Genomic DNA, 27,970 nt, shown 5'->3' with positions numbered 1-27,970 from the left:
CCCGCCTCTTGCGCGGCTCCTCCCCCGCCGGGGGCCGCGCGCATGCGCAGAGGCCGGACGGTGGCCGGCGGGGCGGGAGGGCGTAAACAAGGCGCTGGCGGCCATGGGGAGGCCGCGGGTGCTCAGCGGGGGCCGGGGCCGCCGGGGCTGAGGCGAGAAGAGGCCTGAGCCAGGTCCGGACCGGTCCTTGGTGCAAGGGAGGAGGGCTCCTCCCTGCCCGGCCCGGTCCCTAGTAGCCCACCGTCTTCCCTCACGCCCCCGCCGGCCGGGGGCGGTGAGGCCTGTGGCGTCCCGTCATGAACTTGGCCGGTCAGAGCGGCGAGGCCGGCAGCGGGCACCTGCTGTTCGCTAATTTCAACCAGGATAACACGTACGGGGCGGTGGGATGAGGGGTGGGGGGGTTTATGGGGGGTGGTGGGGGTGGGGGTGCTGAGGAGGGGGGGGGGGCGGGGGAGTGGAGCAGGCCCTGAGGGGGGCTTTAGGGTGGGGGAGGTGCTGAGGAGGGGGAGGCCTTGAGGGGGTTCTTTAGGGGGTGAGGGGGGTCTGAGGGGGGAGGTCTTTAGGGGGTGGGGCAGGCTCTGGGAGGGGGGTGTTTAGGGTGGGGATTATTGGGGTGGGGGAGGCCCTGAGGAGGGGGTCATTGGGGCGGGGGAGGCTCTGAGGGAGGAGGGAAGGTCCTGGAGGGGAAGGTGCTGATGGGGATTCTTTAGGGGGCGAGGAAGGTCTGATGGGGTAGGTCTTAAGGGTTTGGGGCAGGCCCTGGTAGGGGGGTCTTTAGGGTGGGGGAGGCCTGAGCAGGGGGTTCTGTAGGGTGCAGGATCTTTGGGGCAGGGAAGGCCCTGATGATGGGGTCTCTAGGACAGGAGAGGCCCTGAGGAGCTGGACATTTCTCACGCACCCCCTGCTGCTTCCACCCCATCCCACTGCAAGCACTCCACAGTCTTTCCCCGAGCTGCCCTGCTGTGGGGCTGGGGTTTGCTTCCTCACTGCAGGAGGGGGTAGGACGGATGGCACGTGCCCCCACCTCTGTGTCCCCAGGGTTGTGTGTGGAGCTGCAGGGTGTGAGGCTACACTCGTGGGGACGTGCAGCTGAGAGTGAAGGCGCTGCTCGAGCTGGGCTTGCTGCACGGTGCCTTCTCTCTCGTCCTGATTGTTGCCCAGGGGAGCTCAGCCTTGCTCTCCGGCACTTCAGGAGCAATAGGGAGGGTGCTTTGTGCTTACTGCTGATGCCCAGCCTGTAGGAGAGACCCAGGTCTCCTAGGAGCTACCAGGCATAGTCCCAAAGCTCACTGGTGCTGTCTTTTCATACAGCCCTTGTCTGTTCACCTGCTTTCTCTGGTGAAGCAGCATGCCTTAGGTGTAAAGGTATTTTCATGAGCTCGTTCTTCTTCTGGGTTTTCATTTTGAAAGAGGCCTTTCTCATATGGTCCTTGAGCTTGCATTTAGCTTCCGTAATTGGTTTCAATCTACAAAGGATCGGATTGTTCATGCTACACATCCTGCTGTTATTTGACAGTCTCAGTACGTTTGGATCAGAGCATAATAATTCATCTGTGGGGTATTGAAGAGCGATGCTTTTCATTTCAAGAACTGCTGGTGGTTGGAAGCAGAGCACTGGAGAAGGATTTGGCTGTTTTAAATATCAGTGAGATGAAACCAGTGGGAAGGAACCAAAAGAACTTGTGAAAGGAGGAGTTTTATTTTAGGAAGTGAGTAAGAGGAAATGATCTCAGGTTGGCATCACTGAATGTAATCCACATGTGCTGTGGTGACTTTTAAACAACTTGTTTGTTAGTCTTACAAGCAGTACCTTGCCCTTGTAAAAGCTTTGACTCTCTTCATCGTGGATTGTAGCGGGTGGGAATGTTGAAGGCCAGAAGACTGGAGCAGGGTCACACCAAGGAGGGAAATACCCAGCTTTTGTGGGTTATGTTGGAGATTCTGGGGTGGAGATGAGCAACTGGAGCTGGATAGACCTGAGGCAGGAGACTTTAACGTATGATAAGTGACAGGGTGGAGGGAGAGAGTCTTCTGTGCGTTTGTAAGTAACTCATTACCAGTTCAGTATGTTGATTCAAAGACTTCTCCAACTATTCTTCATGTTTTTCATCAAGTACCATGCACAGCTCGCTGTCATTCCACATATGAAGCGTGCCCATGCTGTGCTCAGATACCATCCATTTTTTACCCATTACCAGATAAAACCAAGTCATCACACCTGGCAAATCTGTCACCTGTTTCTGCTGTGATTTACAGAGGTCATTATAGAAGTTCTTGAGGTTCACTGTGCTGTCCCGCGTGGTGTTCTAAAAGCTTCACCACTTCTTCCTTAAAGCAACTGCCTGGTTTTGGTTGCACCTTACCTTTGGTGAGAGCTGTATGTATTTACAGATCACTGAGTTGTGACAAAAAAATATACATTTCTTCTGAACAAAACAGTGCCAGGCTTGCCTTCAGACCAGACCTGAGACTGAAATAAAACAGAAGTAAATGTAGTATAAATTTATCTGGGCCTTCCTTAACTTGTACACCTTGAAACATTTCTCTGTGTGACTTATTTTTAATTTTGAGTTAGGAAGATGGGGAAGGACAAGGGAGTAATAATTTCCTTCTTTTCTAAACCTCAACTGTGTAACTTTGCTATTTTTCCCATGTCCTTTTCATAAATACCTGAAAGTATTACTCAGTTTCTGTGCTATAGCCAATTTGGTTTTGGTATTCAGCATTCGAATGTCGATTGTGTGGGCAGAACAAGCTCTGTGTGTGTCTGTGTGTTTATGCGTGTGTATAGATAATATATGTAGAACACCCTGCGATGATCTGATGAGATTTGGTGGTGATTCAATTATCTTACATGATCCTAATCTGGCCTGTATGTCTCTGTGATTGAAAATCTTGGAGTACTAAGTCTTGTCATCTTAGTATCTTTGGGGGTTTTCAGATATCCATTATAGAGACTATATAAATAGGAAAAGGCTCCTGTTCATATTGTTGTCTTGAAATCATGAGGAATAACTTAAAAGGCCACTTTGAAACAAAGGAGGCAGATGGATGATGTGGAACAGGTATCCTGTCTTTCTGATAGTGTCTCAGAAGAAATCTGGTCAAGAAAAAAGCACGTGTAAAACTGTAAGCCTTACGCATCTTAAACTAAAGTTTTTGATGATTTATCTATATTTTTCTCACCTATGGTATCTCTTAATTTCTCGTTTGAATAGCGAAACAAGCGGTCAGCCGTCTGGGTTTATTATCATGCTGTTATCAGTATCTAGAAGGTCACTCTTTACTGGGTGAGAAGAGCTGAAAAGAACTAACTGGGGATTAACTACTTTCCCGTGCTGGGTCTCAGAAAGCTGACTTAGTTTAAATTTATATTCCAAGTAAAAGAAGCCCTTTTTGAGCCTGGCAAGGTGAGCAACTGCACGCTGTTTCGGCCAGCACGTGCAAGGCAAGCTTTGTTTACATCTCACCAGCCAGCAGGGCTCGCATCACGTTTTAAGGTGTGTTCCAGCAATTAGAAAACTTGCTGACAGACAGAACTGGACAAAAATAACAGGGGTGCGTTGTTATTGCAGTAAAGCTTTTACCTCCAGCAAGGTGCCAGCTCCACGCCTGCTCAGATCCGCCTGGCTTACCTAGACAGCAGAGCCAGTTGCTGTGCATCAGAAAAAAAGATCATAGTTCTTGCTGGTAAGAATAGGTGTCAGCCTAATCTTTTCTGGGCTTAATGGAGGATTTGATAATTAATTACTGCCTCCTGTAGGAAGGAGGTGAGCTTAGGGATGGGTTTTACTCCCGAAATTGGCTTGCTGGTACTTAAAAGAATATTGCCTACATGAAAATTGCCATAGCTTTTCAGTCGCCAGGAATTGCAACAACTGGGAAATCTTTTATCTTGCTTTTAGCTTTCTATTTTTTCCTGCTTAAGTTCTTTTTCATGTTCATTCATGGGTGCTCTGTGTAGTGACATTGTCTCGTGGCGTAGTATCTGTTACTACAAGGGTTGTCGTGCCTCTTTACTCCGTGTTGCCTTCAGCTTTATTTACTTGAGGGTTTTGAGTTATTGGCTGGGACTGGAACTCTGCCTGAAAACACTCCACCTCTAAAGCAGAAGCGGCCGGTTTGTGGGTTCTCCTTGATGTAATACGTTTTCATTAAGTAAAAACAGGGAGAAGGTCACTTCCAGCCGATGTTAGCGTGCTCCTTTTGGACCTTACGCTTCTCCCTGTGAATCAGTCATTGCACAACTTGGCACGACAGGCACTCTGAGAGGCAGAAGCTCCAGCTCGCAGATAAAAATGAAGCAACTGGTTGGGAGTCAGGAGTCCTAGCAGAACCGGGCAGTAGGAGGGTGTCAGTGACCTTGGTGCTAGGTATGTTTCAGCGGTTGCAAATCTTTAATGATAGATATTTGGTAAGAGTGCTGCTTCAGTTTGAGTGCTCTTCATGTTACTTCTGGGAGAACTATTATGTTACACATCTCCTTTATGCTCTTTAAAGCTTACATGTGTCTGTGAGGTGAGCTTAAGTTTTTGTAAATGTATCCGTGTCCAGCCTCATGAGAAGTGGTAAGCTTTTTAACCAAAATATAACATGAAGATTTCAAAGTTTACTGTCACTGTTAAAATCGGTGAAACTGTCTTTACGTTGTTACACACATTCCCAGAGAAAAGCTCTTGGGGGAAAAAAAAAAAAAAAAATTAACTTAAATGGTCTTCAGGTTCTATTTGCAAAAAAAAAAAAGTGACATAATGCAAATCAACAGATTTCAGAGAAGCTTTAATCACCTTTTTAAAAGAAAGTAACCAAGAAACAGCACTCAGAAACAAAATAGTCACTATAGTTTTGAAAACAGACTACTCGCAAAAGGACAAAACAAATCCTTGTGCTTGGGTTCCTAATGAAAACATCGATAAGCCTCATTTCCAAGGTCAGCATTAATCTCTGCTTCCATTTATGTATGGAGTTACATGGGACAAGTATCGGTCCATATGTCTGTTCCTGCTGATTAAATGCTGCCCCCCCTTTTTTTTGCCTGACTAAATCTATTTAATTCTGTGTTCTAAGCAAACATTTCTAGTTCTAAAGTTGTGTAGTGTGCTTCTTGTTGCGGAATTTTTATTATAAGTGCCATGTGATGTTTGTATTAAAAGTGTCTTTGTTTTTATTTTTGAACCACTTGTGGTGAGAGGACTGAGGGTTGGGCACTCAGCATTCACTTCTGCAGAGAAGGGCGACGAAGCTGGTGAGGGGCCTGGAGAACAAGTCCTACGAGGAGCGGCTGAGGGAGCTGGGCTTGTTCAGCCTGGAGAAGAGGAGGCTCAGGGGCGACCTTATCGCTCTTTTTAGGTACCTCAAGGGAGGCTGTAGCGAGGTGGGGGTTGGCCTGTTCTCCCACGTGCCTGGTGACAGGACGAGGGGGAATGGGCTTAAGTTGAGCCAGGGGAGTTTTAGGTTACATGTTAGGAAGAACTTCTTCACTGAAAGGGTTGTGAGGCATTGGAACAGGCTGCCCAGGGAAGTGGTGGAGTCACCATCCCTGGAAGTCTTCAAAAGACGCTTAGATGTAGAGCTTAGGGATATGGTTTAGTGGAGGGCTGTTAGTGTTAGGTTGGAGGTTGGACTCGATGACCTTGAGGTCTCTTCCAACCTAGAAAATTCTGTGATTCTGTGATTCTGTGATTCTCTGCTTTTATTTCTCCTAGGTTCAGGTGTCATTCATTTGTGGTCCTTGAGGACAGCAGAGAGCTTTACTCTGAGGAGACTTTAAACAGAGAAGGAAGGAGAGAGAGAAAGATCACGTAGCCCTTGTGTTCAGGAAAGATAGCTGAGAGAAGCAATCGCTTGTCATGTTGCTTGCTGTTGTTGCAGTGGGAATATCAGCAGAGGTGGGCTTGCCTAATGGTTCTGGCTGAGAGAGGCTGTGGTGCAGTGTGAGTGTGGACAAACGTGTTCTGAAAGTAGTGATGTTTGCTTGGAGAATGAATTTTCTGTTATCCCAGCCTATTGCTCTGTGTTAAGTAATGGGCTAGTGAGGTTTCCTTTTGCTGTAGCAGCAAATTTGTGGGATTTTTTTTTAATAGTTTAAAAGCAATGGGAAAAGCTGTAGGTTTTCAGTGTTCCTTATAAATCTGTTGGAATGTGTGGGCTTCAGTGTTTACCTCCTATCCCAAATACTGATGTTCTTGACCTCTCTATTGGGACATACCTATAAGATGTTACAGCTTTGATTCCAGCAGCCATTTGAGAGGCAAAAGTTAAGTAAGCTCCTCCAGTAATTCTGTCCTTATGTCATTTCATTGTTTATTGTTTTATTATTCTTTTTCCCCCTCTCCATCGTAAGCCTTTGTTCACCAAAGGCTCCTTCCTTATAGAAATTTACATTGGATTTGAAATGAGTTGGAACATTAGTATAATGAGACAGCATCGGAATGAAAGTAGGTTTAATTAACCAGTTATTTAAAATAGCAATAACTTCTGGAGTCATGTTTGTACTGCAGCTGCAATTGATTTTAATCTTTGAGACTTGCCCTTAGTAGAATCATTCTGATTAACGTAGAATCTTTCTGATTAATAATTAAAGTCCTCTATGATATGGAAAGGGGAAAACTGGTTTTCTTTCTTCTGTATGTATATTAAAGAAGCGAAAGAGAACCTGTACCACTTTCTAACCCATCTGAAAAAACTTGTTTTAAAATAGCTGGAGAGATGGAACCAGCTGATTTCCCACTCTAGGTGAGTGCACTTAGAGAGAATGTCAGCTCCTTGAAATGAATGTGTGAAACATCTCAAAGCACTGGTTGCCTGATGAGGTTAGTTTTAATTATTTATGACAGCTGCTCTTGAAAATGCTTTCAAGATTTATGTAATCTTGGATCAGACAACAGTATTATCTTTGAAAAAAGCGAGTAAACACGGTTTCATAAATCACAGCTATATTGGTAATTTTGTACTGAGTAGAAAACCTTGATGACGAAATGGCTCAAAGTCTACAAATCAGGCTTGTAATAGAGGCTACACATAATAGGCTAAAAAATACCGGTGTGGCATAATGTTAGAAGAAAAAAGGCAATTTTTTGGGGGGGGATATTGATTTTATTTTCAATTTCAGTCTCTCCTCAGCTTTTGAAAATTGGTGATAATAAAGCAGAACACCCGCACTGTAAAAGGAGATTCTGATAAACTACAGTATCTTCTTGTTGGCCACTGTCCATTTGAGCACTAGCTGAATGGCTTATTGATCATTTTTCTTCCCATATGGCTGCACATTTTTAGGAGGTGAGGTAATTTTGCCTAGATACTTGTTTTGTGGGATTTGGTCATTTAGATAGCTATTGAGTGTCTTAAGGGCTTAAGTGTAATATTGGTGTGAGGGAAGATGGGGGATTTAAATCATTATGATTACACCAGTATAACATAGCTTAGTGGATTCTCTTACTACGTATAAAAGGCCCTTTTTTCCCCATAGTTTCATAAGAAGTAATTTGAGAGTGCCTTAAAGAAAGGAAGGGGGGGGGGATAAAAAGCCCTCCAAAACCAAGAATGCTGTTCTAGAAGGAAAACGGTTGGTCTTATAGTCATGCTTGTGTATTGAAACAGGTTTAATTATGCTGACACAAACTGAAACTTTGCTGTATAAACAGATGTTTTGTGACTTCACCATCACCTTGATCCAGAAAGAAATGATAAAAAGCAGTTGCCATGGATGGAAAGATCTGTTCTGTGCCTTCATTCTTTGGGCTTTTACTCAGTCTAATGATTTAAATGGAGTGTAGGTAGTCAGTAGGATGAGAAAAATGGGCTTCTTGGTTTCAGCGATACTGTCACTAACTCAGTGATGCAGCATTATTTGGTGTTTAAAGCTATAAATACAGTGCAGGAATCAACTTGGTAGCTGTTTTAATATATTTTCGGGCAATCTGGAATTCTGCACAAGGAATCCATCCTATGCCTTTTGTAGATTGTTTATATTGCAAGGAGTCTTGTGACTCCATTTATTTTTAACTCAGATGAGTGCTTGTTTACCTCTGAAGTGACAGTTCTAATGTCATTCTGCGTTAAACTTTCTTTTGAGGGACACAATAGATGAGCTAAGAAAAGCAGATGCATAACTTTTTTTTTTTTGAATTGCATTTTCATGTTTTTACAGTTTGGATTTTCATCAAGTTATACAAAAGTAGTTGAGAAAAACAATGCAGAGTCTTCAGCAACTAATCAGATACAGCCTGCAGAACGTACCACTTTTGCCTGAATAAATGTATTTTACTACATGTAATACTAAACGTATTACAAGGGTGACTTAGAGGAGCAGCAACAAAATTTGTTTTTATCATAGCTGTGCTGTCTCGAAGCCTAATATCTTTTTTCCCCTGTTGTGATTATTGCATCTGGAGAAGCTTATTTCTCTTGCCTAGATGGTGCATCTTTTAATTTGAGGGCTTAAATCTTCGTAAGTATAATTTCTTAACCAGACTGTTCCAGTTTATGTGGTTTTGTTTGTTTTGGTTTTTATTTTGCTAGCAGAGAACATTATACCATCATGCAGAAGTTGATTTTATAACTTGGGATCTTAATGTTGGAGGATAAGACGTCTTAGGAACAGTTTTTAATTTTCTAGGGACCTTGAAGTCTAAAACGGGCTCACTTCGGAGCCATAAGAAAAAATACAGGAAGAGCAAGAAATCTGTGGATCTGTGTTGTAAATGCAGGACTAATTATTAGTGCATCTGAAATGTGAAGCATCTTGACGGGCTGAGAAGGACAATTTGGCATAGTGATGGGCAGGACTGGGTCTGAGCGTTTTATTGAATCACTTGCCACAGTTTGGCATATTGAAATGCATCTTATAGGAAATTAATCAGTTTATTTTCATATGTCATGACAGTAAAAAAATATATGAACTGTAAACATAGTGACACACTTCTGTACAACTATATTTACAGCTAATTTTCTTCTATGTCATAAAATCATCCTTCACGTGGTGAGGGGAAAATAACGTGCCATTGACCGCTGCTTTGGTGTTTAAAGAGCTGCAAGATGCGCCTGAAGTTTTTTTTTTAGCAAAAAATTTAAGACCTGTCTTTGACTGGAAAAGCAATTGGTGTATGAGCTAAGTGTGAAAATTGAGTAATGGTGGAAAGAAGAGCTCGTAGCCTTTTTTTTTTTTTTTTAACATTCTATTGTTAAAATCTGTTTAACATCAGCGACTAGCGTTTCTGAGAGAGCCTCTGATTAAAGATTCAGCATGAGTATTTGTACGACTGAGACGTAACAATGTTCTGCAGAGATGCTAGAATAGCATCAAGTAAAACCGGAGAAAATTAGAGCTGGCAGTATTTAATTCCTTTTTTTTTATATGAGAACTCTCTTGGGGTGGTTGATGAAGGTTACAGTATAAAGTGCAAAAAATCCCCAGACAGTCTCACTTGAAAAGGTCTTGCAGGTCACCTCTCATGGTGAGGCAATGATGTAATTGGTTTGCGTTACAATATTCATGTCCTCTTCCCTCCACACTAAAGCTTTCAGTTTGTGGGGAATTGTGTAGGGAAATCACTGGTAAGAGCTGGGCAGTAGGCTGTAAGCTGTGAGCTGTAATGTCATCACACGTGAAGTAGGATTCCACACCTGGGGTAATTCTGAAGCTATTTGGCCTCTTCAGAGTTCAGGAAATTATCTGTCTGGTGCTTTTTAATCGCTCTTCTTACTGAGCTAACCTAGCTGGAGGTGTAGAAGAGGGTAAGAATCTGTCCAAGGGTAATTCACAGCTGATGTAGTTTATGTTCCTGACGGACTTGTTTCTTTTACAGATCCCTTGCGGTTGGCAGTAAATCAGGCTACAAATTCTTCTCTCTCTCTTCTGTGGACAAATTAGAGCAGATCTATGAATGCAGTGAGTATCTTCTTTTTTTCTTTTTTACTCCCTTGGTTGACTTTAGGAAGAGATGACGTTTCGTTTTTTCATGGATTGTTGAAGTCACATGAGATGATCCTTAAGTGTATGATGAAATAACAAACACGAAACAATTGCTGCTAGCAGGGCAAAACATTGCCAGTGTTAGATATTTAAATCTTGCTGGTGTCCTGTGAAAATTGGTAATAGCCAAGAGAAAAACTCTTTGCTTTTCTGATTTTTATGACCAGTAGTAAGGTTACATAGCATCTGGGTATAAAAAAAAAAAATCTGCCTGTGCAGGTGGCTTTTGGGTCTTTATACTGGCTGTTGGGGCAGGCAACCACTAAGACACTCTTATCAAAAAAAAAAAAAAAAAAAAGCTTTATTTTTTAAAAATCCTAATCTTTGAACATGATAGCTGCAACTTTACTCATCCAAAATGTTGAACTATCTAAATTCCAATAACTGATCACCATATGAGATGCCATGGAGGGAGGCCTTGAGAAGTGGTATCCCCTGTTTTGCCAACAGTTCATCCTCTTTTTTTTTTTTTTTTTTTTTTTTTTTGAGCTGACAGTGAGAATAAACTCCATGTGAACAGTGCCTGTAGCTGTGATGTCAGTGTTTATGCTAGGATCCTACTGGATCATGCCACACAAGAGTGGTCTTCAGACTCCATTCCCTGTGACCTGACCCTGTGGCATCTTAAATTTGAAAATGGTGTGTGACTCAGATCACCTATTATCTCTGGTGACTGCCTGTTTCTGTGTACAGTTAATGGAGAGAAGTAATTGTGGAGTTCAAATTAGGTACCCGTGGTCAGGTTAAATTGCGTTGCAGCTCCATCTGCCTGCTTGAGTCACGGTCTGGTTGTACTGGTTAATGGGTGCCTTGAATTCCATTTGGGGCTCTTGAATTTAGGTACCTGACTTCTGTAGCATGGTAGGCACTTGGAGTATCTGGCCTGATATGACCCCCAGAGGCTCGGTGAAGATGATTCCTGTTACGTGAGACACTGAATAAACATACTGAGGGAGGCTGAACTGAACTTCACAGAGCTGCTGCTTCTTAATAGTAATTGAAAGAAAAAGTACAAATGGGATAAAGGTTGCTCATAGGGCATACATCGAAGTGTTTGACTTTTTTTTTTATATGCAGCTAAATAATTTTCACTCTGGGGCTTGCCAGCTGTGCATGTTCAAGGCTGTAACCTTGGCACAGGGCTGGAGGGTGTCCTGTGTTCTGGGTACCTCCGGTCAGCAAGGAAAGGTATTTTGAGGCCTCACCATCACGCATGGCCCCTCAGTTCACTTTGTAAGGGGTTCTGAAGACTTAACATCATTTTGGGTGAGCAGTTTTAAGGACCCTTCTCTTCCACGTGGTTGGTTTACAAGTTTTCAGGTAGGTGACTGAAGTAAGCTATAAAATATACTCTAGGTGTCCTGTGTTTGAAAGAGCAACTGAAAAGAATGGAAAGCCTCTTTGCTCCCATCACTGACTTTTACTGTGACTATAAATCATCAAACTCCCTGCTCAGTTGATCCATCTGTAGAAAAAAGTATTATATCAGAGGGTGCTTTAAGGCTTAATGAATGTTTATAATTTGCTTCATGTTCCCGGATTAAAAATGAAATAGAAGCACAGCTGATCGTAATCTAGCTGGTTCTAACCAGCTCTTGTCTGTGATGCTGCATGCTTGTGTTTATGAAACTGTAATCTTGTTACGTATTTGCTTGTTCTTCCCTCGCTGCTGCTGCTTAAATCAGTTTGCAGTTCTGCTCTTTGTTCTTGCTGTGTTTTCGGTCTGAGTTGCTGGTAATCCTCGCTTGCATGGCGTAAAGGAGAGAATACAAACGGGGTGAAAAAGAAAACCTGATGAGCAGCATTGCTGTAGAACTTAACTGGTGCTATTAAAAATATGATTAATTTAGGTCAGCTGGACATAGGGTGTGCAGTACAGCCTGGTACTTCACTCGAATGGTTGCTCATTAGGAGGTGTACATGACTTGGCAGTTGTGAAGGGATTCTTTTTATCACTCCTTCCTGTTAGGGGAAGACAAAGGAACAGGGGTGCATCCTGTATTTTTAAAGTGAATTTAATTAAAAGATTATCACAAAGACTTTCTCTCAGAAGTGACCGTATTATAGTGTAATAAGTCTCTTTATGATGCGACTCCAGGCATGTCTCCACTTTTTAGGTGTTTTCCTTGTTGAAAACTCGGGGGGTTTTTTGGTTCTGTTTTTTTTTTTTTTTTTTTTTTTGTCTTGCCTTTAGCAGCTTAATTCTTGACAGTGCTCCTGCATGCCTTCCTTGCTGGCTAATCTGCATCGGTGCAGTGTGGGACAGCATTTCTATTTGATCTCTGCTATTGTTCCTACTCTGAAATACCAGTTCTCCTGCCTTCCTGGGAGTGCAACAAGTCCCAGCAGCTGTCTCTTAACGTGGTTGCCCCTGAATGGGAAAAGAAGCTGAGTATTCCACCTAGCCCCCAAGGAGCAGGGAGCAATCAGGCTCTGTTTTTGGGTCTTCGTGTGCCAGTCTTCTCTGTCTCTTATAAAACGATGCCATTAGTACGAAGGACTCCCAGCTTAGATGGAAAACTGATAACCTGTGCTGTAAAATGTTTGAGAGCCTTTTATGTTACTTGCCTGGTTCAAGGAGCATGGAGTTTTGCATTTAGAAGTCTGTGCGTGTGGTTATTGAAGTGGATTTTTATATTATTCTTTTTCATGTGTTGTGTGTGACATCAGGAAAGTGGAGAATAATTCCTTGAAAACAAAGTCGTTTCTAAAATGCATTATCCCTCTTGCGAAAGTGAGGAAATTGAATTTTCAAAGCCTCTGTGAACAGTTTTGTCTTCTTTGGAAAAATACCATATTGTTTATTAGATTTGGATAAAAGTCAATTATGTCGCATGGAAGACTGAAAATGCGTAGTATAAACCTGCTCCTTTGCCACAAGAAGGCTCTTGCTTCTTTGTGCTCAATCACTCTTGCTCTCATGTACAGAATTTAAATATTTTCAGCTCTTTTTTTTTTTTGAAATAACTGCTTTCTTTGGGCGTTTTTAAAACAGATGTATCACATTATGGTGGCATTGTAACACTCTTACATTCTCAGAACTTTTTTCAGGGATTTCTTGTCATAGGTGATGAGAACAGTGCCAACTGAAGCCTTCAGAAATAAGGTTACTTATGTATTTATTTTCTGGCAATTTTACTGTTTGAGACGCATTAAGCATTGACCTAATCCAGACACGGAGTTCTGAGAAGTTCGGTTGTTTCCACGGATCAATGCCAAAGGCTCCAGTTGCTTGTCTTGCTTCAGCCCTGTAAGGGGAGCCCTGCAAGGGCAGATGTAGCCAGCAGCTGCGGGCAAGATGCAGAGGGTGGGAAAGCTCCCCTGCTTTCTCATGACATGCAATAGCTTTTTGCACATTCTGCTTTAGTCTCAAAAGCATACGTACAGCTAGCTCTGTGTCTGACTGCCATTTATCCAGCAAGGGAGTAGGCTCTCAGTTTTCTTTGACTTTTCAAGTGCTCGGAGTGCCACCATAATGGTTTGAAGTGTATTTGTTGATTTCCTAGAGTGCTGTGAAGACTGTCTGGGGGGCTTTTGGAGGAAAATTTCACGAGAGGAGAAACACAGGTGCTGGGGTAGCTGGTGGAGGGACTTCAGAACAAATGAGATTTCCAGCTTCTTTGAGTAATCTTTTTTTTCCTTCATGGAGACGTGCAGAAACTTTTTTGTCATCAGAAATATTTCCGTGTGTAGCATTGCCTTAGGGGGAAAAAAAAGGGAACACCTATGCTTACCTAGATTTCTTCAGAGATTAGAGAAGATTATAAGATTCTGGAACTTGACAACTTGATTTTTGGTCTCCTTGATGTTTTTTTTTCCAGTTGCATCTTGGCACACCAGGGAGTAGACACTTCTCAAGCACAAACTTCTATGACTCCTGGGGAAAAAAAATGGCCTTTGTGAATTGGCATTCACCGGGTAGATTTTCTGCTCTAGAAACCTGTCCTGCATCCTGCCTTATCTCTGAGCTGTTGTGCCAGAATGTTTGTTCTTAAACTGTATTTTCTTAAACAGTATTTCCCATTAATACATACACATCGTTGTCCATCCCTGAAATCTCACCTGCATTTTGTTTGCCTTCCCTTCCTGTGATTCCCCAGCTGACACAGAAGACGTGTGCATAGTGGAGAGGCTGTTCTCCAGTAGTCTGGTGGCCATAGTCAGCCTTAAGGCTCCACGCAAGCTGAAAGTTTGTCACTTTAAGAAGGGGACAGAGATTTGCAACTACAGTTACTCCAACACCATCTTGGCTGTCAAACTCAATAGGCAGGTGAGTGATAATTTAAGTGAAAACAAGGGGAGGGGCTGTGGATCTTGTGCTGGCACTTCCTGGTGATTTTTCCTTGGGTGACAGAATTGCTGTTTGGAATTAATTTTTACTTTTCCACCTGTAGCTTCCGTAAAATTTTGTGGAATCTGAGTAACGGTATTTGATTAAGAATTTTTGGTGCTGTGTTCATCTGTTTCGTTAGAAAGAATGTCGTGAGTAACCTGGTCTGACCTCATGGCTGATCCTGTTTTGAGCAGGAGGTTGTCTAAAGACCTGCCACGGTCCCCTTCAGCCAGAATTGTCCTGTGATCCTAATTGTAAAAGTAGCTGAAGCCAACAGCTTCTGCTCGGGACAAAACTTCAAATTCTGTTAGCTTTTTTGTAACATTTTTAAATATAATTTGAATTTTTTAGAAAATGGTATCACTGAATTGGTGAAGTCTTTTGAGTTGGGTGGTGCTAAGTAGTACTAAGTCATCGGTAGGCTCTTCTGCAAATAATTTTCTGTCTTTAACCATGTCACTCAAAGTAGAGAAAATGGCATCTGAAGGATGAAATTATCTTAATGTCCATTCCCGCTCTCAAAATCGGGGTGTGAGAATGGGACTCCTGTTTAAAATCATAAGGGACAGGGTGGCTGAGTTGACTTCTGGCATCGTGAGGTAGTGTTAAAGGAACAATGTCTTGTGAGACAGTCGTCCAGATCTAGTCACCAAAGGGTAAATGAGATGCTGAAGAACTTAATTTAAAACAACAAAAAAGTCCTCACAACTGACTGTGAGTAATTACAAATGAGTGTGAGTGAGTAATAGGGTCTATAAATGGGTTTAAAAAGCCTTGTATATTTTTGTTTAGCCAAAGCAGGAAATTGGGCCCACATGTGAATTGGCCTCTTGGGGGTGGGGAAATACATATGGGCAGGTAAAGAATAAGAATGAAATAGGTGTAGATGAAGGTTTCTGGCTTGCTGACTTGATCTAGTAATACAAATAACTTTCGTTTAAATCAATTTGCACTAGCATGGTTGAGAAAAGTCGAGTGCACTGGTCAGTTCAAGTGACCGAGTGTAGTATTGCGCTGTTGAAGCCTTGCCAAGAGATGTATCTTGTGCATCTTCTGTCAGACTCTTATTCCTTCCCATCAGGTGGGTACAACCTTTTCTGTATTGGAAGGTGCCTGCTGCATTTTGGATACAAATTTTTTTATAGGGTTGATAACTCCATATAAACTCTCTTTTCATGTCACCATTTCATCTTCCCCACATCTAGAGGCTGATAGTATGTCTGGAAGAGTCTCTATATATACACAACATACGAGACATGAAGGTGTTGCATACAATCCGGGAGACACCTCCCAATCCTGCAGGTAAGGCAATCCTGTTTTCAGAGGCTAGTGTTACTCTGAAAAGCGTGTTCTGTCTGCACATGACATTTCCAACATGGTACTGTAGCACTCTTTAATTCTATTTTCAAATTGAAGTTATAAATAAATATGTGAGCATTGGCTTAAAGCCTACCCATTCGATCCAACGAGGCTTCCAAGAACAAACAGCAGACTGCCTTAATCTGCTTTCTCCCAGTTTTCTAGTCTCCTAGTGCTTATGGTTACAATCTTAGATCATAAGGAAGCAATACAGATACTTACAAGCTACACATTGCCAGTGCTTGGTACAGATAAAAACTATGTCAGGTTAATGCTTTAGGAGTCAGGGCAATACTTGGGAATTTCTTCTACTTCATTGGTTACTGTAGTTCTGACAGTATTATACTTTCTATTAGGCTTTGTTAATAATTGTGTTGAACAGATGCGTTGCAGGTTGATGAGATTTTTTTTCTTCCCTGTTCTGTGTCTGTTGGTACAATGAAGAATGATTTGAGTTGATCTTTGCAATATTTGAACATAGAAAGCTTGTTGTATAAGTTTTAGAATTTGCCTCATTCTAACCATTGTTGGTTTTGTTTTTTTATGTTCTAAATTCCCTCTAGGGTTGTGTGCTTTATCAATAAATAATGACAACTGCTACCTGGCCTATCCAGGGAGTGCAACTATTGGAGAAGTACAGGTCTTTGACACCATCAATCTGGTAAGGGTCTTTGTGCATGCTGTTTCCATTTCTAAAGTTGCAGTTTTTGGAAATAGTTTCAGTTGCTCAGAGGAGAATTACTAGGCACTTGTAATTGGTCCATCCATGACAATCTGCAGTATCCGTTTTACCTAGGTATCCATTATACCTAGGCATCACAGAATGTCAACAAAGGAAAGTAAGACTACTAGCTTTGATGAGAAGAGTTGAGCAAATGGGTGGAGCAGATAAATGGACAGTCACTTTTATTTGAATTGTCTTTAAGTAGCCTGCTACTCCTTGAACTCTCTACACATATGCTTCAGTAATAATTTTGTGTACTTTTGCTTAGCAGTTACTGAAACAGATTGAAGCAGTTGTCCGTAAATAAGGCTCATACTTGCCCTGACAGCTCTTACATATGCAGGCTTAAGCTGTGAACATGGAGCTTTTAACCTGTGCTTTACTAAGGTTCTATTTTATCGTTTTGCTCCTGCAGAGAGCTGCTAATATGATCCCAGCTCATGATAGTCCCTTGGCTGCTTTGGCTTTTGATGCAAGTGGTACTAAACTTGCCACTGCATCAGAAAAGGTAAGACGTCTTTTTATTGACTTGCCGGCAATGATAAACTTACTTAAAATGGTCTAAACGAGTTTCATTTTAAGCATGCACAGTACCATGTGCAAATACCAAAAAATAAGTCTTAAAGTTATAACAACAAATCTAAGTTAAACTGTTAATGATGTTTGACATAACTTCCATGCTGTGAAATGCTGGATAATAAGGTTATTTAAATTTTAATCTGGCTGTAATCAGGGCAGTCCTCCAAGTGTTTTTCCCATTAGTGTGGGATGCATACTAGGAATCAGTTGCATTCCTTTGATGCTATCTTCCTAATGAAAACAAGACAGTTAAAGTCAAAAGAGAGAATTGTTTTGCCTGACTTTGGCACATGATGACAAATGGTCTATGTGAACTGTATAAATTACAAAGTGTGAAGCCTCTGCTTCTTGGATAATAAGCTTAAACTATACAGATGTAACATGATTTCACCTGATAAAGGCCCAAAGACATCCAGGTAACTATACTTGTGGTTAACATGATCATTTTCATGATAAAGATTAATAAGAGGAGCTGTTCTTGATGCAAAGCTTGTACTGTACATTAGTAGCTCCCACCTTATAGTTTCTTGGTTCTTCAAACATCCTTCAAACAAGCTCCGAAAATATTTAATGCTAATATGTGGGGTGCATGAACTATGGTAAATTAACAGCAGAATGGTATGTACTCTGCTCACCAGAGCTAATGCACAATGCACAAACTTGAAATGATAATGAAAGATCTTATTTTTTCTTCCCCTTCCAGGGGACAGTGATAAGAGTGTTTTCCATTCCAGAGGGACAGAAACTCTTTGAATTCCGGAGAGGAGTGAAGAGGTAAAGTTCAGCCAGGGTAGTTATCAGAAGCTTGTCCTTTACAGTAGATCTCCGGTATGCTGTGCAGTTGAGCTATCATCCTAATTCTTGCCTGTTGTCATCTTCTTCCATCCCTGCCTGTATGCTTATAACACTTACAGTTTTAATGCCTGCAACTTTAGACTTGCTTATTCTGCAAATCAGTCCTGCCAGAATTGTACTTCCTCTTGCATTTTAGAAATTCACTGGTAAAGAACTTGTTCAAAGTGGGCCACCTTTTGTAAGATACTGTATTCTTATGGCAAGTGGAATCAATGTGTTTAATTTTCCTGCTCTTCTAAATCCTGCTAGCACCGGGGCCGTTGCAAGTCATTGTGACACGGTACTGTAGTTTGTGGTAGCAGTAACTCTGTAGCTCTAAAATACTTTATGCAGAGGTAAGAGTGAGTTCAAATTTTTACTAGATGACCCCCAACGTCTAGTATATGTCAATTAAATGTCATTAAGGGGAATCTTGCTCCTGAAGTGCATTAAGAAGCCATCAGAGAATGCTTACTATAGAGTTACTTCTTTTATTTACAAAGCAGTGGTGACTGAAGAATCTGCTTAATTATTAAGCCATATGCTTTGGCTTAATTGCAAGTCACATGCTCCTCTTCTTCTGAGAGAAATTGCAGGTGATTTTACTATGCAGCTACAGTCCCTCCCAGCTCTTGCAGAACAACTGGTGTGAACGCTATGGAGCTCCTTAGTGGTGAATGTGCAGAAGGGCTCCTACCTACCAAAATAGAGGAATAATATTCTCATTTAAATCAGTTGCCATGAGTCATTTAACAGGAGCTTTTGCTTTCACCAGTTAGTGCAGCATTAGAATGTCAAAAATAATGTCAAATATATGTCAAAAATAATGCTTCAGTATTTTTTGGTTTCTTTTCCACCTAGGTGTGTGAGCATCTGTTCATTGGCTTTCAGCATGGACGGCATGTTTCTGTCTGCATCCAGTAACACGGAGACAGTGCATATCTTCAAACTTGAGACTGTGAAAGAAAAGTAGGTTTCAGAGGTGCCGTAGATTTTTTTTATTTTTTGTCTCCAAGGAAAAGGCTTACAAATTGGAGAAAACTCTTCCTGTTGAGTATAGTCAGAGTGTGGACAGATTTCCTTTGAACACGTTTATAATGTAAAGGGCATAACGAGTCGGTTATGAATCAGTAGCTGCTCCTGATGTGCATGCTGTTCTCCTAATGAATAGGAAGAGTATTTCTGACAAAGGGGAATTGGGCATCCTTGGCAGAAGAATGTGGGGGCAGTTGAATGTCTTCAATGACCACTGTTTTGTGTTTTTTTTTTTTTATTACCTCTTCTCCCATCTGTATGGGAAGACTTATCTCAACAATATCTTCCAGCTGCCTATAGGGCTTTAAAAGGCACCATGTTGTAAAACATTTCTATTTATGATTTGAGAAGAGTTTTACTTATATTTTTGTGTAAGTGGTTGGTTACTGATTAAACAGTTGAATAAAACCTTGAAGTTTAGCACCTTGTAATAGATCTCACTCTTGTATAATAACCGTTATGAAATACAGTTGTATAAACAGAAGTATCAATTTCCAATAGAACGTGTTTTAGCAACAGGCTGAGGATATTACAGGACACACCATGCCCTGTAGCGTAAATGGAGTGTATTGAGTTCTCAAAGGTGTTCTTTATCTCTGAAGAAAAACAAATAACCATTTAATATCTTTGAAAATGAAAAGATGTTTCAAAATGTTTGCACAACTTTCTCTCCAATGTGAAGTCAAAGTTAGACGTGATTTTCTGTTTTTTTCTTCTAACCTGTAGACCTCAGGAAGAGCCTACAACCTGGACAGGTTACTTTGGAAAAGTGCTGATGGCCTCCACAAGCTATCTGCCTTCACAAGTAACAGAAATGTTCAACCAGGGTAGAGCCTTTGCTACAGTCCGCCTGCCGTTCTGTGGGCACAAAAACATCTGTGCACTTGCCACGTGAGTAAAGAAACAGAGCTTGCACTCACCACCCACTCACTGGGTCGCCACGCTGAGCTGTGCAGAGGCTGACACTGGGGGACACGCCTTATCTCTGTCAAAATTGGTAGTACACAGAGCAGTGGGTCACCTGCAGTGCATTCAAAGCCTCCGCTGGTTTAAAAGCTGTATGTTGGAGCTAACATCTCACAGTCCTTTGAGGAGGAGAGGGAAAGACATAATATTTGGATCAGCAATAGACTGTTTCTAAGTGTTGTTTAAAGATGTCGTTTCTTTTTGAAAGAAGGCTGTTGAGAACAGATGCATAGGCTTAAGGCATTTGCTTCTATTAGTGCTAGGGGAAATAATGCTGTATTTTGTGTCAGTTGCAAAATAAGGCAGTCCAGAGTAACGGTTAAAGAAATCTTTGAAGGCATGTTCCTGTTATTCTTGTCTCTAAAACTGTATAGCATTCATTACGTTTAGTTCTCAACTTTAATCTTTATTCTGCCTTCACCAAAGGGCAGGGCCTATTTGGCACAGCTACCAAAGCAATAACCTGAGCAGTAGTGAACTTTTTTGTGTGTTTCTGTAGATTCTATGCTAAATGGATTTCATGTTTTTGTTCTCTCCTCTGATCTCAAAGCATGCTTTAAGCAATGATTAAACCTTGTAACAGTTCTGAAATAAGTAAATACTTCATGTTAGAATATTTGTCTCTAGAGTTGCACAAAGCTAGTAAAAGGATGGTAACGTCTCAATTTGCTTTCCTGGGTTATGTATAAGTTGCTTGATTCCCATGGCATCCTATTAGCTCCACATTGTGATTATGCCTTGCTTTTATATATGCAGTTCTTTCCTAGGTGCTCAGTCTATGCCACTGTTAACAATATTCCCCATCTAGAAGCAATTGTGGAAAATAATGGCTTAAAATCTCAGGAGGGGAGTGGAGCATGCTGATACAAAACACAAACTTTTACTAATCTCCCGTAAATCTTTCTAGAATCCAGAAGATCCCTCGGTTATTGGTGGGAGCTGCTGATGGGTATCTCTACATGTACAACCTAGACCCCCAAGAAGGAGGAGAGTGCACACTAATGAAGCAGCACAAGTAAGTCTGCACTAGCTGAGGACTGATGCTTTTTATTTCTTCACAAAATCCGCTTTGTTCTTAAACTTAGCTTCATGCTGCAGAAGTCTAACTTAGAGCTCATTTCTTTAACCTATTTTTTGAAACCTCTGACATGAATGAGTAACTTCAGAATCCCCCCGGGCCTTTCTTCTTAATATCTTCTACACTAAGCGCCGCTTTTCCAGCAGAAACTTAGCGCTGTCCAATTGCAGTGAAAAATCAATTGCTGTTAGCTGTCCGATCCTATTTCCTCTTACTAGGCAGTTTGAGTTGAGTTACTTTGACAAGAACTTGAAAGGTCTGACACCATCCTCTTCATCAATAAGTGAAGTGGCTACAGAGATATGAGAATGTGTAACTCTGGCTTCACACAGGGGAATCTGCCCTGTGAAATTTTGTCTGTATTCTTTCTACAGGTGTCCTTACTGAACTTCTTTGCCTATAGGCCACTGAAGTAATGTTTTGTAGCAGTACTGTAGAAGACTTAAGGGAAAATATGCAAGGTCTTGTTGTTTTCTGAGGTTTGAAGGGAACAGATAGGGAAATACAGTTGGATTACTTACATGATCAATCATAGACTTAAAGTCAAAAACTTATGATGACAATTCAGGTTTGCAACTTTGGTCAAGTCTACGGTACTGGTTACAAATAATATCTTTATCTGAAAGTTTTAAGACACGATCTCCAGTTTCATTTGTAAACAAAGTGAACTTTGGTAAAGAGAAGCTTTTATCAGGTTTGTAATAGCTGAAATGCTCTAATACCTTCACTAGAGTGTTTTCCAGGATATGTATGTGAGGCAACAGCTTCTGCTGTGGACAGAGCTCAAGAAATAATCTGTAACCTTGCTGATAGGAATGACTGATTATTTTTTTTTTTCTTTAAAATATGCACTGTTCTTTGAGTCTTTTTCTTCCTAGCATCAGTTAGCAGGGTTTAGGTCCTCATGTCATCTCAGAGGCAAACTTGTTGCTGATGTGTATTCAGTGTTAAATATGAAATTAAATATGAATATATATTCACAGAGATGCCTTCTTGACAGTCCTCTGGAATATCCCTTGCATTACAACAGAGCACAGGCAATTGGAAAAGATAACTGCCATCCCTGAAGGGATCATATCTCTCCTGTTGCATGTGTATATGTATTCTTGCACGCCTAATGAGATATCCTTGCGTAGCTGTCAAGGAAAGCTGTGTTACGTCTAGGCAGATCACCTCTCCAGCTAACCTTTCTCTGCTTGGTAGGCTCGATGGCAGCATGGAGCCAGCCAACGAGATCCTGGAGTCTGCATCCCATGACCGGCCGTTGGTAGCGCAGACGTACAGTGCTGCTGTGACTAAAGGTACATATGTGCCTTCCTCACCCACAAGGCATGGTAAGGAGAAGGCTGGAAATGGGGCAGGGAGCACCTCTGCATATTGCATCATTCTAGATGGCTGCATGAGCTCATCTGCTTCAACACTGAGCTTTTCATAGCTATGAGCGTGATGTGAAGCACTGGTGAGTGGCTGGAAAAGAGCACTTGTGATGTTCAGTAGCCTCCTATAGATAAACTGCTCATCTTCACTATTTTCTGGGTAGAGCTTTGTCTCAAATTGTGGTCAATTACTTCAGTAATAGTTGCAGTATTTGCTGAATGGTTCTTCAGATGCTGTAATGCAATTATTTCATGCAGGAGGTCTGGGTGCAGAACAAAGCATCTGAATTATAGTCACAGGGGTTCTTTTAGGTTGTTTTTTTGGTTAAGTGTTTTTTTGGTTAAGTGTTAACCTATAGTTCCATTATGGGAACTGTGACCTTTTAGCTTGCCTTGCTGTTCTATGAAATTGAAAGGTTCGGTGTTTGTCTAATGCTGGAGTTCCACGTGAGTGGAGCCCGTGCATACAGCTCTTACCATCCTTGTACAGCACTCAGGTTGGTGCTTCAACTGCACATAGAGCTGTTCGATACAGCAGTTGCAGCTGTAATGAAAGGGTGAAGGGTATAAAAACATCAGTCTGCCTAAAGCAACAACGTGCACTGCACGCAGGCTGCGTAGTTGCAAAGTTTGATCACAAACTGCTCTTTGCTTGGAGAAACATGGTCATGATGAAGGCAAACATAGGGTGGCAGTGAAACTGTTGCAAATAACGTCTGGTACTTCAGCTGGAATCCCTGACTCTGTTGGATCCAAGCCTTGGTTTGTGGTGCTGGTTGTTGAACTAATCCCTTTCCCTGCAGCCTATACGGAAGACCTGGGTGCTGTGGGTGGAGCTTGCCTGGAAGATGAAACCAACTCGCTCAGATTGGATGAAGACAGTGAGCATCCCCCCATGATCCTTCGGACAGACTGAACTTTGACCTGTGAACTCACTCCTGAAGCAGAGAACACTGGCTTGATGTTTCTTGAGGAATCTCGTGTTATGCTGCTATGAACTTTGACATGAGTTGGGAGAGAGGATGACAGACTCTTACCGTTTTAAGTCGTAGCTGTAGTTCTAATTCTATACCATTGGAAAAATATATGGTTTTCAATTCAGTGGCTTTTAATCTTGCTTATCTATTTTAGCTGTGTTTTTTGTTGTTTTTCTTTTTTGTTGCCAAAACCTGCTGTTTGTGCAGCCCTCGGAGCCTACTAGCTTTGCATGCGTTCATGTGCCAAGCAAGCATAGGAGGGGGAGAGAGAGAGAGAAGCCACTTTATAACAAACTCAAGTTTGTATTTTTTTTATATATGTATATAATATTTAGCTTATATAAGGAAGGAGTAGAGAAGTGGTTCTGGAAGCTGAGATTAGTTCTGCACTGACAAAGGTCCAAAAGGTTTCCTGTGCATGGGCTTGCAGGCATACCTAGTGACTGACATGCAATCTTTCAAATGCATTGGCCTGTTTTTGGGTTCTCCCTCCCCTTTCCTGGACCATTTTGTTAATTAAAATTCCTTCTGAATGTTGTGTATTTGTGGGAGTGTTCTGTTTGTTGGGATGGAAAACTGGAAATGTTTCCCTGCATGAGGATGTAGAATACAGAAAGTGCCTTTACAGGGAAGAAAAAAAGTTGCGGTAGGAAGAAAGCTAGAATGAAGAAGGAATTGCTAGAGACTTGTTTCACACCTATAGTGCTCGGGTGTCTGTAGCCTATGGTAGCTGTTGTTTGGTTTTGTGTTTTTTTTTTTCTTTTAGACAAAGACTTCAAATGCACTTTCTCTCCTGTCAGTTGTTCTGTTTCCTTGGCAGAGTAGCAATAACCTTTTTTTATACTACTTTTAATTATCCAAAGCAATGATTCTGTCAGGCTGGATAGAAGTCACTGCACAGAGTATGACAGCCCCATTACTTAAAACAGCCTTAAGGTTTTCAGCTGGAGGGTGTAATTCTTAATTCTTGCTTCTCTTCAGTCTGGGGCTGAGCATACTGCTCCAATGGTGAAGGTTCAGGACTTTTTTTCCAGATACTGATGTAAATATAAATGATTTTGAAAGAATTATCTTCTAGGTTCTGTTTTGTTGGATAATCATGTTCCTGTTTTATTTTCTCCTTTTATTGGAGTACCTCTGGTGATGCTCTCCAAGGACTGTTTTTCTTTGGCAGCTTTGGAATAAATCCTTAACTGCCCTGACTGTGGCTAGGGCTGTCCAAGGCTGAGCAGTGCTGCAGTCTGTTTTTAGGGTTGTAATGTGCCTTCTCTGAAGTCTTGGATAACAGGTAGTGAGTAAATGATTAGCAAAGTACTTGGTGAGTGTTACTTTACTTTGCCAAAGTGAGCCTGCTTTGCCTTTTGTGTAGTAATGTGGGATGCTTCCTTTGCTCTACTGACTACTTACAAAGAAATACGAATAGAAGTAGACAAGGAAATTGCAGATCTGGAAAACAGGATGGGGCCTGGACTGAACTGAATACTCCAGCTGTTGAACTCCTTACCAAACTAGATGGCAGGGTGCTCTTAGGATTTGGTACTGTTAACAAGGCTTCTGTCAAGCGGTAGCAGGTAGTTGTCCCCCGAGCCCTGTGTGGGTAAGGTGGGCTTTCCCCTTCATCTAAAAGAGCAGAAGATGATGATAGCCCCTGCCAAAGAGCTGCCTGTATCGGTGAGGCTGCTGTTAGTGTGCACAGATGTTCTTAGACAAACATGTGGGAGAGAAGGGATCAGGCTTGTTTACTCCCTGAAAACCCTTGACCGTCCTAAATAGCTGGCTGGATTGGCTTGTGGCATCCTCTCCAGAATTCAGCACGTTCAGAGGAAACTGCTGAGCCATGCTGAAATCTCATCAAGTCTCTTGAATTTAAGCTCTGGCTGACAACTAAATTCCATAGTCTGGAATTATTTTTGTTGTTGTTTTTCTTACTACAAGTGCTATCAGCTTTGCTGTGGAGCTCATAACTGCAGAGTAAAATACAAGCCTTGAAGTAAATATAAGCTCAGCAAGCTCTGCTGGCAAACTGAACCACGCAGGAGCTGTCAGATGTCTGCTTATTCCAGACTAAAGCTGGGAATGTTCCTGGTAACATACTTGGAGGCTTGGCAGAGACTCAACGAGTCGAGTTAGCAGCAAACACGCGTAACCAACACAGGTCTGCTAAGCACAAGTTCTACAACTCGAGTTGTAACAAAGGCCATATTGCATAGCAAGGGACTGCTATCACGTTTAACCTGTCTACTAATTTTATTGCTTAAAAACAGAACACTAAGAAAGGGTTAAAACCAGTATCCTGACTTTTACACCTGCTTGTTTTCCGTAGGTGAGTTGGAAATCCCATATTTGCTGTTGTTGTCTTCCATGTGCTGTAGTACACCCCTCCTGTGCCACTGACTGCTCAATAGCTACACCCTGCTTGGTCCACTCCTAAAAGCTGGAAGTTTTTTTTCCTGTTTTAACTGGGAAAGTCTTCTTAGAGAGCAAGATCAGAAATATTCAGGGGTTAGTGACCAACGTGGAGCTGCTGGGATGGAGCAGGAGGTTTCTGGTCCCAACTGACAGTGTATTTAGGGTGGTGACAGTCGATTGTGTTGTATAAGTTCATTGCATGAGGATGTGAAGCTTTCTCCTCAGATAAAATATAATTAATCTCATTTCCCTCTGATGGCTTTAGGCCCTCTAATCGCCCTGCTGTAGTACGCTACCAAAGTTAGAAGCCTTTCAGGATGGGGTTTTGCCCCGTGACACAAAGATATATATGCTTTTTTTTTTTTTCTTAAACACACCAGAACTGCTGTTTGCAGCCGTTTCTTCACCTGAGTATGGAGCATGCAATTGAATTCTTATGCTCCATGGTTCAGGTGGTGCTCAGCATTTCTGTCCTGGTGGTCCAACAGCCCTGGATTCCCCAGCGTGAGCCAAGGAGGCTGCAGCCTTGTGCTGTGGCTGTGGGCTTGCAGTCACGCGATACGGGAACACTTCTACAACCCCTCTTGTTTCAGTGGCCTTCCTCGAAAGGACAACGTTTGCTTTGCTTCTGTGTGTGTCTCTCTCTGGCTGCACCTCTCAAAACCTTTTTGGCTCAGTAGAGCGTTGGGTACAGAAATGGACAAACAAACAACCAAAGCTGGGGAAGTTGGGGGGGACATTAATCTTGGAATTGGAAACTCAGGTCTTAAACTGCAGTGGGATCTGTTCCCAGCGAGCACCGCAGGGAAAGAGCTGTTTCTCTTGATGTGCAAATACGTAGCAAGTGTGTGTACTCTGCTGCTGTCTCAACATCTGTGTTTACCCTATGTCTTTCAAGTTTAGAGGTGGAAAGCTTTTATCTGCTCTGGGCTCTTCTTATGTCACAGTTTCCAAAATACAAGTGATAGATATAAATCTAGCAGTTAAAAGGCCGGGCCTGGGAGAGGAGGAGGAAGTTGAAAGCATACAGAGCTTAGTAAAAAAAAAAAAAAACTGTTCCTTCTGAGTCCCTGTTCAGCAGGACGGTTTGTGTGAGCACTCCCTCTGCCACCAGGTGTGTGCACGCACCTCACTGCTTCAGGTCCTGTCTGAGTGAGTTTCTTCTGCCTATTTCTACAGCAATTGTTGGGGGGAGGTGATTTTTTCAAGTCTGCCTGGATGCAAATAAATTTCTGGGAAAGCTGTAAACGCGGTGACAGGTGTCTCCACAAAGGAAACGTGCGTCTGACCTACGTGTAATAGTAAAAAGGGAGGAGTGAACTGAATGAACCTACTCTGTGAGTAGGTTAGCACGGAGCCCCGAGAAGCCGATCAGCAGAACGCTTTGTTACATCCCATGCTGTGCTTTCTCGGCTCTAATAATGGCATTAGCACCAAAGCAACATGCAGGAAGACTGTAGAATTTCCTTCCTCGTAGGTTGCTGAGCTGCTCAATATACCACTCGTACGTGCAGATGCTCTGCTGTTGTTCGCAGAGCAACGGGAGTCTTTGTCCAAAGCGTTGGTGGGGATTAATCTCTGCGGAGATCTGGGAAGCTTTATTCTGTGCTCCAGGTGTCCTGGCTAACAGTCGCCTTGATTTAACCTGTTAACAACTGAGTGCAAGGCACGGTGTCATCTCCACATGTGCAGAGCAGGCATTTGTCTTTCTGGAATCTGCTGCACCAGGAGAGGCTTGCAAAGAAGAAAGCATGGCTCAGACTGTAAATAAACCCTTCCAGATTCCAGCTGCACAACCAAAGGAATTCAGTAAATCCCCGGTTTTCGGACTGTGACATGCCTTTGTTTTAACCTACTTCAGATTGGCAAATCCCATCTTGCGCTGCCTTGAAAATAACAGGCAAGAAGTTTTAATCCTGGCTTGCAGGTAGCTACAGCTGTGCTCATCGCGGGTGTCTTGGTGCTGTGGCTTTGGCCATGTGGCTGCAGCGATCTGTGCGCTGACTTCCCCTGCTGCCTTTGCATGTGTCCGGCTCGTTTCTCAGGAGCGGTGAGTTGTTCCCAAACCTGTAGCTCTGGGTTTCTTTGGGGCATTAGCTCAACCCTTTCTCTACTTGGATCTGTTTGCTCTCGCATTTGCTTCTGCACATGGAGGAAAAAAAAAAAAAAAAAACTGCATCCTGCAGTCTGACTCTGTTCGATATCTGTTGATAAGTGGAAAAATCTGTCTAACATTCCACCTCACCAAGTGTCTGGTTCTCACTGCTAGCCCATCGCTCTTTGTAATTTTATAACTGCATAAGAAATTAAATGTGTTGTGATAAGTA

General features: G+C 42.2%; 1 protein-coding gene across 2 annotated transcripts; it reads left to right on the top strand.

Annotated features, from left to right (window-relative positions):
• Window positions 1-77: 77 nt before the first annotated feature.
• Window positions 78-27,970, top strand: WIPI2 (WD repeat domain, phosphoinositide interacting 2). 2 transcript variants are annotated; one of them, XM_032197263.1, is made up of 12 exons: window positions 78-370; window positions 9,807-9,889; window positions 14,074-14,243; window positions 15,512-15,608; window positions 16,229-16,326; window positions 16,805-16,897; window positions 17,672-17,742; window positions 18,664-18,771; window positions 19,564-19,728; window positions 20,711-20,818; window positions 22,085-22,182; window positions 23,061-27,970. In XM_032197263.1, the coding sequence occupies exons 1-12, from the start codon at window positions 297-299 to the stop codon at window positions 23,171-23,173; spliced, it is 1,278 nt and encodes a 425-aa protein (XP_032053154.1). In that variant the 5' UTR covers window positions 78-296; the 3' UTR covers window positions 23,174-27,970. The 2 variants fall into 2 exon arrangements, with proteins under 2 accessions (XP_032053154.1, XP_032053153.1); XM_032197262.1 differs by having other exon boundaries at window positions 22,085-22,215.

Source organism: Aythya fuligula, chromosome 15 (assembly GCF_009819795.1).
Source record: "Aythya fuligula isolate bAytFul2 chromosome 15, bAytFul2.pri, whole genome shotgun sequence".
Taxonomy (NCBI): domain Eukaryota; kingdom Metazoa; phylum Chordata; class Aves; order Anseriformes; family Anatidae; genus Aythya; species Aythya fuligula.
The sequence above is the reverse complement of the archived record's forward strand: the minus strand, read 5'-3'. Positions and strand labels throughout refer to the sequence as shown.